Source organism: Ochotona curzoniae, unplaced genomic scaffold, assembly GCF_017591425.1.
Source record: "Ochotona curzoniae isolate NIBS_2020 unplaced genomic scaffold, NIBS_Ocur_1.0 contig_3643, whole genome shotgun sequence".
NCBI classification, from domain to species: Eukaryota; Metazoa; Chordata; class Mammalia; order Lagomorpha; family Ochotonidae; genus Ochotona; species Ochotona curzoniae.
Genome location: NW_024465933.1, coordinates 273,008 through 285,593, shown reverse-complemented (window position 1 = coordinate 285,593; position 12,586 = coordinate 273,008). Strand labels below are relative to the sequence as shown.

The 12,586-nt window shown below is 43.9% G+C and overlaps 1 protein-coding gene across 2 annotated transcripts in view; it reads right to left on the bottom strand.

Annotated features, from left to right (window-relative positions):
• SGPP2 (sphingosine-1-phosphate phosphatase 2) overlaps positions 1-12,586 on the bottom strand; it is a 116,918-nt gene that overhangs the window by 63,560 nt on the left and 40,772 nt on the right. For both annotated transcript variants that reach the window (XM_040982783.1, XM_040982784.1), the window contains one exon: positions 5,268-5,426. In XM_040982783.1, coding sequence (XP_040838717.1) covers positions 5,268-5,426 — 159 coding nt within the window. The remainder of the gene's footprint in view (positions 1-5,267; positions 5,427-12,586) is intronic.

Below are 12,586 nucleotides of genomic sequence, written 5' to 3'. Positions count from 1 at the left end.
CTGTCTCTCCTTTCTGTATATCTGACTTTGCAACAAAAATAAATTTTAAAAACCCACTTTGCATAAATTACATAAGTGATTCACGAAACAGGATGATGATGAAAACTTGTTGGGTCGTTATATGAGTATCGTCTGCCAGAGTTCTGTGAGGCAAAACATGAAAGAACTATTACAGCTGATGGAGGTGCATAGCAAACGCTCTGGGTAACTCATGGATTACTGTAGTTGGATGTAATACTATCTCATTCCATAAAATGACACTGACTCATTGTCATGAAGCACAAATATGTTAATGAACGCAGAATCCAAAGAAAGCAATAAAGGAGGTACAATTACGATGGTGAAGAAAGAGCAGTTACTACAACCATAAATTCACCTCAGATGATCTGAGTCACTTCTAACATAACACATGATCTCGCAATGGAATAAAACACTGATTGAGCCTTCATTCAATGATGGCTGTCAAATGAATATAATAATGTTTGGCAAGAGGTTTGGGACTCCTGAATGCAGCTCCCTCCCAAGCTCTTTGGGATGCGCTAAGATGCCTAAAGACCTCGGCACTGCCTCTGATGTAATTAACATTTCTTAATCCTCAACCCTCCAAGAGGCAGCTACTAATTTAAGGATATCCCTTACATGAAAAAGGCCGCCTCAGCAGGAAGCTGATGGCCCTGGCTAGCCTGGGAGAGAACCTCACCCAGCGCCAACCCACTCTCCACCCTAACCCTGAACAATGCCAGGAATTTCATTTCCATTCATTCACCTTCAACACTGGAGCCCCAAACATGCATCGCTTCATTATTGTCTCTGAAATCCAGCATGCTCCTTCTCAACACACACACACACACACACACACACACACACACACACACACACCCTCCGTTTCACCCCTCCCACTGTAGGAATGGCATCCTTGTCTCCACCAGGAACTGCCAAGAATGGGCACTGTGCCTTGCTGACCCTGTCCAAGCCGCTTTTACAGGTGCAGCTAATCACAACTACATGTGTGTTCTGTGACCAGGCCAGGCATTCACTTAAAATATCAAATGACAGGTTACCAAGGATCCGGACAAGCCACACACTCACGGCTGCTCTTTCCTTACTTACAGGCAAAGATTTTATTACCTCACTTTCTGATCAAAGACTTATTCTGTCTCAAACAAGCACCCTGAGTGTTGTGAAATGAGGAATCTGAAACATCAAATGACAATCAATACTGGCCATCAGAATGTCCCTTCGCCTCAGCCTCCCATCAGATCTGGAAGTATCCATCTCAGTGGGGAGATCATTGGTCCTGAGCTGACCATGCACAACACAGAATATTCCCGGGTTGGAAAAAGTTCATCGCATCATCTTCCCCACGTAACTGCTGTAAACTGTTGGCTTTTTCAGCATAACTAGAAATCTCAGAAAATGAATCCTAGGGTTAAAGAGATTCAAGCATCATGGGTCTTTACATAGGTTTGCAAATCTCAAGAATGGAAGTGGTGTTCCCATCCCCTCCCCCCCACTCTCTTTCCCCACCCTAGCTGCCTAAAGATCCTGAAGTGGTGCTCAAAAAGGAAGCGAGGCAATTTAGCATTGGCCAGATGTTCATGACTCTGCACATTGTTAGACTGTTCTTTTAGCAAAGAGCCCAACTTCAGAAGAAGTGGGTCACAGGAATGGGGGAGAAAGGATGAAAGAGTCAAGAACAACTGTGGTAGAAGAATCACAATGAAAAGTTCAGCTCTTTCAACTACAGGCTTCAAACCAAGGCCCCAATAGCTGAATTCCTAGGACTGTTTGTTCAGTTGATAGATATATAATGTTTGTAACTTGAAAACTAATAGATGTCATATGAAAAAGCAAGAAGATTCATCAGTTCTGGTCCTAAATCCTCCTCTTCCCAACCGGTGACCTTCACAGGGTGGGCAGAGGGCAGCTGCTCTGTGGAGCCCCCAGCTGGCCACATGGAGAATGATTCACGGGTATCCCTTCACCCACCCACTCAGGAGGGCGCTGATTCACTTCTGTCCATTGCCCCTGAGGACATCAGAATCTATGCCTGATCAGCTCCACTTGAACCAATGAGAACAGAGCCCAGCACGGGGTTACATGCTTCAGATCACGTGGTTTCTCCACACCCCCAAGCAAGAGGTTTTGAACTCTTAAATTTAGCGTAGAGTCTGGGTCACTGGACAGTCTCTGAACCGTTTGGTTCTGAAAAAATTTAAATGCAAGAGTCCCAAGCAAAACAATGGAAAGGGCCTCCACCTGGCCACATGAAATTGCTACTGGGTTCTGGTGCATTTGCAGCTGCCCCATTATGCTAAGATTTTCAAGGTTAATGTGCAAATCCACATATTTTGGTTTTCTCTAATACTGCTTTGGTTTATAAGTCAACAGTTTCTAGTTTTTTAAAAAAATATATATTTATTTTATTTTTTTTATTGCAAAGAGAGAGGAAGATTTTCCACCTGATGAGTCATTCCTCAAGCGATCCCAATGGCCAGAGCTGAGCTGATCTGAAGCCAGGAGCTTCTGGGTCTCCCTTGTGGGTGCAGGGTCCCAAGCCTTGGGTCATTGTGACTGCTTTCCCAGGCCACAGGCAGGGAGCTGGATAGGAAAAGGGGCCACTGGGATTAGATTCAGTGATCATATAGTGTCCCAGCGCATTCAAGGCGAGACTTCAGCTGCTAGGCTACTGCGCCAGGCCCAACAACTTCTAGTTTTACATTTTCATCAAATTTTACTAAAAATGGATTTTTTGGGCCCGGCGCGGTGGCGCAAGTGGTTAAAGGTCCTCGCCTTGCACACCAGGGATCCCATATGGGCACCGGTTCTAATCCCGGCAGCCCCGCTTCCCTTCCAGCTCCCTGCCTGTGGCCTGGGAAAGCAGCTGAGGATGGCCCAAAGCTTTGGGACCCTGCACCTGCGTGGGAGACCTGGAAGAGGCTCCTGGCTTCGGATCGGCATAGTATCGGCCCGTTGCACTCACTTGGGGAGTGAATCATCGGACGGAAGATCTTCCTCTCTGTCTCTCCTCTCTGTATATCCGCCTTTCCAATGAAAAAATAATAAAAATAAATCTTAAAAAAAATAAAATAAAATAAAAATGGATTTTTTAAAGGTTTATTTTTATTGGAAAGGCAAGCTTTATTTTTACAGATTTCTTTTTTTTGTGATGTTTACATAGCTGAGAAGGATCCATGTCCATGAGAACCACTGACTGGGTTGGGAAACGTTGAGGACTAGGGGAAAGTGGATGAGACCATTGTTTCGAATTTTTGTTTTCTTCTTGCTATATCCGGGGGGGAGGGGGAAGATAAGGGGAGAAGATGCACTCAGCATCCTAACTGCATCAGCACCTGGGGACGGGGAATGGCCACCTGACATCATCCCGGGGTCCCTCATGTGGAACAGGCTCCAAGGGTCCTCCTCAAGTGGTGTCACTAGTTCTGAAACGCTGTTGATTTCATTGCTCCAAAGATGAGGAAATACTTCCAGTGTCCATTGGCTGACATAGTTCATCTCAGAGTCTTCGTTCACCCAGATAGTTGCTGTCAGTGCTTGGCTGGGAGAGTCATCCAATTTGTTCTGCCCCACCCCCCCCCATCCTCTGCTGTGATACTGGATGTCCATGTTCATCTGGCTAGGCCATCTACTGTGCTATCTAGGCAACTGAAGAGGCCTAGTTGTGACATAAGAACTCCACAGTCAGACCAAAGATCCTGTGATTCTCCCGTGGTGGAGTTCTGAGCCTAGCAGTTCAGTTGAGAGGTCCCCAAAGAAAACTCATCTGAAGTGACCACAGACCTGACTCTTCTGTGTGTTAGCCGGTGCAAGGTCTGGCTCAGCCTATTACATACACCAGCCTACACACACACGGGTGGTTGCAGTTGACACGGGTCAGTCCTGACTCCAGCCCCATCTCTTACCAATGGATGCTGTAGCTCAGCCCAACCTTGCCCACCGCACACTCAGCTCTCATTCACACCAGTGGAATCTGCAGCCTGGACAGAGTGACCTCTGATAACCCAGACCACGCCTGCCCCCAGCCATGGTTCCTGTACTTGCTGCTACGTGCAACAGACTGGTCCAGTCTGTCCTGCATCCCATTCGGTTCTCGTACACATCAAGGGGGTGCTGCAGCATAGCTCAGCCCCATTGAATTCACTATCCAGCACACACTTATGCCAATGGGTGCTACCGCCTGTCTAACCAAGGCTGTCCCTAGTCCTGGTTCTCATGCTCACCAGTGGGAGCTATTGCCCATCAGAGAGGTGCTCACAGACAGCTTATCTACCAGGCCACTCCCAGTCCCAGTTCTTGATCCTTCCATGTGGTACTGCAGTCTAGCCTGACAGGACTTGTCCCTATTCCTGGCACTTACCAACTGATGCTGTGGCAAATCCTGACCCGCCTGTACTTGCTCTGCCTCCTGCATGCATCAGTGGATAGGGTCACTCAGCCCAGCCTGGCTAACCCAGCTCACATGCAGGCCAATGAATATTGTAGTCCCGTGCGGCCTGATCTGCCCTCTGGCCCAGCTCTCAGTCTCACCAGTGGGAGCAGCGGCCCTGTAGGGGAGTCTTCACTGCCCCCCTAATTGGCTTGCCCCCCGCCATGGTCTAAAATGGGCCTCTTGAGAGTAGGACGACAATGATTTACAGCAACCTATTGTGTATTTTATATAGAACTAGAAGAAAAGAGGCTGAAGGCTCTAAGCAAACAAATTATAAGGAAACTGCAATGCAAATTATCAATTTGATCAATATATATGATATATATACATATATATATATACACACACACACATAGATAGCTAGAGTTTGGAAATATACTGTCCTCCACAAATAGGTGCTAATTTTTATACAAATAATATACAATTTTACATAGTTAATATGCAAATAGTGATTACATGCTAATTAAGAAGAAAGTAGTAAAGGAAAAACGGGCCTCTCAGGAGGATGGCCTGTCCACCCCTGCAGTCCTGAGTAAGGAGTCTCCTCTCTGCTCATCACATTTGCTCTCTTCTAGCTATCATCTCACACGAGAAGGAATATTCCAGGGACACGAAATCACCTGTACATTTATTTTCTCCAAACAAAGCAAGTTGCATTTGTAGCTTTTAAATTTTCCAAGGTAAATCAGCAGCAGACTCAGCTCTCGGTGGTTTAAAAAATAGTCACCTATGTGTAAAATACTTGGGAAAACAAAGCAGGTAACTGTCTCAGAAGAGGCAGTAGTAAAAGAGGGTAAGTAGTAATAGTGACACTTACCACCCATATGATGACCAGCCTTCTGGATAAATATGGATCAATGTTCCAGTGAGTGAAGGGAAGGAATGTGATGTAGAACACCTCTTGTCCCAGGGCAGCAGAGAATCTGAACAGGTAATAGTAGAAATAATTCTTCACGACGTATCTCTGCGCAGAAGCCTGAAAGAGGAAGTCAGCTGATCAATGAGTTCATTCAACAAATCACTGAGGGACGAGTTTCTAAAACTTCGTCTCAAACTCATATATCCTGATTGTCAAAGTGCTGCTCCCTGTCTCTCACTATGTTACTATAGCATCGTATTGTCAGTCTGCATTATTGCTGAACACCTCTCAAAACAGTTTGTCCACATAAGCATAGATCCCATTAGGTTTTTTTGTTGCAAAACTCAGTAATACCAAAGACAGAAATACCGAAAGACACACCAAAAAAGGCAAAGACTTTTTCTTGTCTGTATAGAAGGCTAGAAACTTGATGAAGGTTACCATGGCTTTGAACTCCTGCATGACTCTAAATCCCAAAGTCATAAGATATGGTACTAAGAAGGTGGAGAAATAATCAACTTACTGTGTTTGAAGGTGGTGTCTCTTGAGAAGTGACAGGATTAGACTGGGCTAATACAATTGATCTCCTATGATCAGATGCTGGTAGCTTTAAGGGACCACATAGACATAAAAAGATATGCACACCCTCCCTGCTTCTAGTCCTGTGCTAACTCATGTTTCCTTGGGACTCTGCCACTGTAGGGAATCTGTGAGCCTCCAGAACGAGACGGAGCAAATCTTTCTCCCTTCGCCCAAAGTCGACTAGGACGGTAAGTTTTTTGGGACCCTGTACGGGTCTCTGTTTTGGGTAGAAAACAAAAATGATGCCTTTATGACCTAATCTCTAGAATCCATAAATCAATTAATTTATCTAAAGGAGATTTACAGATAAAATTGAATTGATGATCATGAGTTGTAGAGACTATTCTGGATTAGCTGGGTGAACTCTACATGATCAAAAAGGGAAAGGAGGCTTAAGTATCAGAGAACAATCTGAAGGCTGAAGCTTTGAAGGCTGAGGAGGGAGCCATTCATACAGGACTCCAGCCACTAATACACGTGGCCTTTAGACATTGTGAATGTAAGGGAATGGATTCTTCCTGGAGGATCCAGAAGAAACATATTCCTATTCTTATTCCTAGTCACATATGAGTTTTAGCCAATGCAACACATTTTTTTTAAAAAGATGTATTTATTCATTCTGAAAGTCAGAGTTATAGAAAGGAAGATTCAGAGACATACACATATAGAGAGACCTTCCTTCAGCTGGTTTATTCCCTAGATGGCCATAGTATCATCAGGGCTGTGTCAGGCAGAAGCCAAGAGGTAGGAACTTCCCTTAGGTCTTCCACATGAATAGCAGAGGCCCAAACGCTAGGGCCATCTTCCACTGCTTTCCCAGGTCATTAGCAGGGAACTGGAGGGGAAGTGGGACAGCCAGGATATGAACCAGCATCCATGTGGGATGCTAGCATTGCAGGTGTTAACCTCACTTGCTAGGTCCCAACGGTGGTTACAATGTCACTTATTTTGTATTTCTGACTTTAAGGGAGTTTTAACAAATTAATTTTTGCTACTTTAAACAATGAACTTTGGTAACTTGTTACAGCAGCAATAAATAATCTATAACAAAAATTAGGAAAAACAAAACAAAAACAAAAAAAACCCCACTTGCTTCTTAACAGCTTTAGTTTATACCTTAAATGGGACTAACAATCAACCCACAAAAGTGATGGTATGCAAAACCCATAAGACAAATGCATACAAATAGTGTTAAAATGCATTAAACACCTGTAGCTAACATACATGAGTCCTGTCAAAGCACTTGCTCATTTCCTGTCAATTCTTCCTCCACCTTATTCTGGAAGTGGGTGGAAACAACAGCAAAAAGCCTTAAGCTTTAAACATTAAAACAGGAATAGGCAACTTATTTGAAAATTAACATTCTTATGTTGTGCATGACCTATCAGGAATAACAAGAAAAACCACTGTTACTCTTAAAAAAAAAAATGGAAAAGCAGAATTGAATGTTTTTAGGTCATTAGAAACTTTATCAAAGCAAGTAAAATTGAAATGCCAACACTAAAAACAAACGGGTTTGTGGCACACGGGGGAGAATGAGCTCCTTTGCAAAACTTAGTAAGTTTGGAGTTTTGTTTGTTTTATACAAAGTCTGAGGTCTTTCAAAAAATAAGTTAACTGCATTTCTTCCATAACTGTTTAAGCCATGTCTGTCCTGTCAAGCCCCTAGGCTGGGTGGCAAGTACATTCAGAAGAACCAAGTGTACCGCATGACTTTAAGGAGCTCTGATTGAAGGGAACACATCTATCAAGGGCCAATATTGTGTCTATGTTTTGAAAAAAGTTGATTGTACTTTATGTACTTTAAAAATTTTTGTTAATGTTTTTGTAAAATGTATCAATTAGAGGGGTAGAGAGAAGTGAAACAGAGAGAGGGAGAGAATTCCCACCTACTGGCTCGTTCCCCAGTTATCCACAGCTAAAGCTAAGCCAGGTCAAACTCAGCTGGAACTCAGTCCATATCTTCTACTTGGAAGGAGCCATCACTGTTGCCTCCCAGGATACACATTAGCAGGAAGCCGTAGCAGAGTTAAATATCCATCCCAGGCACCCTGATATGGGTCAAGTGTGTTTTAGCCAGTTGCCCAAACTGCTACTCCAACTTTTGTATTTGAGAAACAAGAAAAATGATGACCTTGAAAATGGCAAGTTTATAAGTCTACTAGACACTGCTGGCTGCCAACCAAGCATGCAGTCCTTTCTAAGAGGTTCCCAATTGCATTCTGGCATCACTTTCCCCATCCTGCCTGACCACGCCTGGTGACTCAGGAGGAAGTTGACACCAACCTCTGCTCCAGAGCTGGAGCTAGATTTGTCTAAATGAGTCATGGTGAGTTCAAGAATTCAGCCTCCAGCCGAGCAGTACACGGAGATTGTTACTGGTGAGGGTGAATATGTGTTGTTAACTAAGAGGAGCTCTCTTACTGGGGATGGAGGATACTTTTAAATGAATTCAAATAAGAAAGAACTGCAATAGAAAGACAATACTGTACAAGATGAACTGAACAAGGAAGTATCCACTTTTATCTTTGCTAAGATAGTGTCTGGTGGTTTTGTAAAACAAGAACAAGGGGTGAGTAAATAAGCGGCAAATGCCTGGCCTGGAGCAGACCGTGATCTACCTGCCGTAGGAAGTAATCTCTGCAGGTTTTGTTTTATAAACATACCTCCAATAGGCTTGGTTTGGAGACAAACCCTGCAACAGCTCCTTTGCAAATAAAGGTTAGTTATTTTAACCCATCAGCTACCAGGTACATTTGCTAATCCAGCAAGCTTTGGAAATTTACCAGAAAAATTCCCACTAAATTCTCACAAAGGTCAAATTCCTCCCTGGTGTCATTTCATGTTATCCAAGTATTATATGGCATCATAACACTCAGCAACAATTATTTCCCCACGCTAGAGATTACCCAAGACAAAGTTCAACGTCTTCATCTTACTCAATAATTGATAGGCCACCCAGGAGGACAGCAAACTTCTTTAGTGTGTTATGTCACTACTTAACATCTTTTTTTTTTTTAAGATTTATTTTACTTTTATTGGAAAGTCAGATACACAGAGAGGAGGAGAGACAGAGAGGAAGATCTTCCGTCCGATGATTCACTCCCCAAGTGAACGCAACAGCCGGAGCTGTGCTGGTCCGAAGCCAGGAGCCTCTTCCAGGTCTCCCACACAGGTGCAGGGTCCCAAAGCTTTGGGCCGTCCTCCACTGCTTTCCCGGGCCACAAGCAGGGAGCTGGATGGGAAGCGGGGCTGCCGGGATTAGAACCGGCGCCCATATGGGATCCCGAGCATGCAAGGCGAGGACCTTAACCACTGCGCCATCATGCCGGGCCCCATTTTTTTTTTTTTTAAAGATTTATTTATTTTTATTGGAAAGGCAGATATACAGAGAGGAGGAGAGATAGAGGGAAAGATCTTTTGTCCGATGATTCATTCCTCAAGTGACCGTAACGGCCAGTGCTGTGCCGAAATGAAGCCAGGAGCCAGGAACTCTTTGGGGTCTCCCACGCGGGTGCAGGGTCCCAAAGCCTCGGGCCGTCCTCGATTGCTTTTCCTAGGCCAAAAGCAGGGAGTTGGATGGGAAGTGGGGCCGCTGGGATTAGAACCGGCACCCATATGGGATCCTGGCAAGTGCAAGGCAAGGACTTTAACCACTACGCTATTTAACTTCTTTAAATATGCTTTTCATAATTCTCTTTTTTTGCAGGAAGGGTTAAAATATCCCTTAAATCTTCTTAGGAACAGAAGGACCAAAGGTGAAATTTAATGCACTCGCATGTACATATGGCGTGTGTACACACACACACACACACACACACACACACACTGGTATACAGTATATCTGGTGTATATAGTATTTTATAACAGTACATATGGAGTGTGCATATGTTTATGTGTATATAAATATATATGTATACCAATACCATTACCTTGGTAATGTCTTTGTATTCATGATCAAGTAGCTTGAAGGCCCATAGTCACCTCCAGATACACAACAGTTGTAAGCATTGCAGGGAGTACTTGCTTTTTCCTTTTTTAAATAAATTTTAATCTTGAATTTTGAACCGTGTGGTTCAATTTTGATTCCCCCCAAACTCCCACCCCCGTCAGATTTTTCCCATTTTGTTACAATAGTGTAGTCCTTCATAAGGAATCATAATTCTAGCAGTCTCTTATTTAAGTGCACCCCGACACTGTAGAAGTCAGAAACTCCATCTGGGTTTCCCACACAGGTGACGGAGATCCAAAGATTGGAACTGTTCCCAGGGTGTGCATTAACTGAAAGCTAGATCACAAGTGGAGAAGCTGGGACTTGAACCAAACACTTCTGTACAGAATGCAGTCATCCCAAGTGGCAAGTTAACCACTACACCAAATATCTGCCCCTTCCATATCTCTAACTGGTGATGTGTGCGAAAGTGATGGTTTTGGCTTTGAGACACACAACCAGGATGTGGATATTAATAACTAATCTTTCAGAAAGAAGATGAGGAAAGTATTGAATGTTTAGGCGAGTGGAAAGTCGCTCTTACAGGTAAGAAACTTCAGGACCAGTATTGTGGCACAGCAAGTTGGCCTGCCATAGGTAATGTCAGCATCCCATATGGGTACCAGTTGGAATCCCCACTGCTCTGCTTCCTCCCAAGCTTCATACTGGTATCCCTGGTAAGCAGTAAAAGATGAACCAAGTCCTTGGGCCCCTCTACCACCTACATGAGGTAGTTACCACCAGGTGAGGTTGTTGGCTCTTCTTGGTTTTTGCCTTTCCTAGCCCTGCCATTGCAGCCTTTAGGGAAGTGAACCAGCAATTAAGGGATATCTCCCTTCCTCTAACCACATCCTTCCCGGTACCCCACACCTCTGTCTGTAAAGCACTTGGGGGGCAGGTGTGGTGATGCAATGGGCCAAGTTACTGTCTTCAAAGCTGCAATCCCTACTGGTTCTGGTTCAAGTTCCAGCTGCTCCACTTCCCATACAGCTCCCTACCAATGAGCCAAGAAGGCAGTGGAGGACGGCCCAGTGCTCGTGTCCCTTTCATCCCTGTGAGCGACACAGTGGCCTTCCTGGCTCCTGGTTTCAGCCCGCCCAGCCAGCACCAGCTGTTCCAGCCATTTGGGAAACGAACCAGCAAATGGAAGATACACTTCACCTAACTCTTTTTTTTAAGCAGGAAATTTATTTATTTATTTATTTATTTTATTGTTAGTAACATTGTATTATGTGAAACAGTTTTATAGGTACTGGGATTCCCCCCACCCCTCCCACAACCCTCCATCCATGGTGGATTCCTCTACCTTGCTGCATAACCACAGTTCAAGTTCAGTTGAGATTCCTTCGTTGCAAGCATATACCCAGCATAGAGTCCAGCATCCCATTGTCCAGACAAGCCCAGTGGCCACTTGGGGCGACCCTCCCTGGTCTGAGGGCAGAGCTAACAGAGTAAAGTTCCGGTCAGTGAAAAGCCCCAACAAAACATCAGCAACAATATACAGTGTCATGGAATTAATTGACATAGTATTGAGTAGACAATATGTTAGAAATAATGCAAGTTTAATTTTTCAAAACACATGGGTTGAGACAGTATCAATGACAGGTTCAAAAACAGACAAACAAACAAAAAAAGAAAAATTATACAGGTTAGATTAAAGCAAACATGTGGTATCTAACCATTTGGGATTCGCTCATTTCCCTTAGCATTATAGTTTCCAGTTGGGCCCATTTAGCCACAAAGAACTGCATTTTGTTTTTTTTTAACTGCTGAGTAGTATTCCATGGAATAGATGAACCAAAGCTTTCTTATCCAGTCTTCTGCTGATGGGCATTTCGGTTGCTTCCATGTTTTTGCAATTACTGATTGTGCTGCTATGAACATAGGGATGCATGTTGGTTTGTCGTGTAACAGGTGTTTTGGATATATTCCTAGGAGTGCTATTGCTGGATCATATGGTATGCAGATTTTGAGTTGTTTGAGTGTTCTCCAGACCGATTTCCATAAAGGCTGTACCAACCTGCAGCCCCACCAGCAGTGGAGTAGGGTCACCCAACTCTTGAATCTTCATGTCTCTGCACCTGCCTTTCAAATAAATATCTTAAAAAAGAGAAAGAAAACACTTCCAGGCATATATACATGTGTTACACAGTGTAATGAGATGTCTGATAAACGAACAATGTTAGAATGGAAATCACCTACACACCTATCACTGCTAATTGCAAAATGTCACTGAGATTCTCCTGAGCTTATACTTTTCTTTTTTTCTGGGAGTTAAAATAAAAAGTGTTTACATATGGTTATTGTGATCTTGGTCCATCAGTCTCATGTTCCGGGCCCAAGAAGAATTGCTCTATTTTGTGGGTATCAGAGTATTCAGTGTTCTTCACAAGGCTGCCTTCAAAATTTAAACAGATCTGGGAGGGAAGGGGGACACACAGTTTGACAGCATGGTGTTGGAGAAAGAACATTGAGAACGCCTGCCTTCTGGACTCAGCTTCCCAGGAACACGTGAGCAGTGCTTTGTTTTCCAAATACACACCGAGGAGAGTCCTAATTGCAAAGGAAACATAGCCAGGTCAGTGCCACGGGGTATAATAGGGGCTGCTGGTCCAGACAGCAGAGGAGTGAATGCCATGTAAGTTTGGCAAGCAGCCCAGCTTTTCAGCTTTCAAAGGAGATACACCAGAAATGGCTTTTAGTT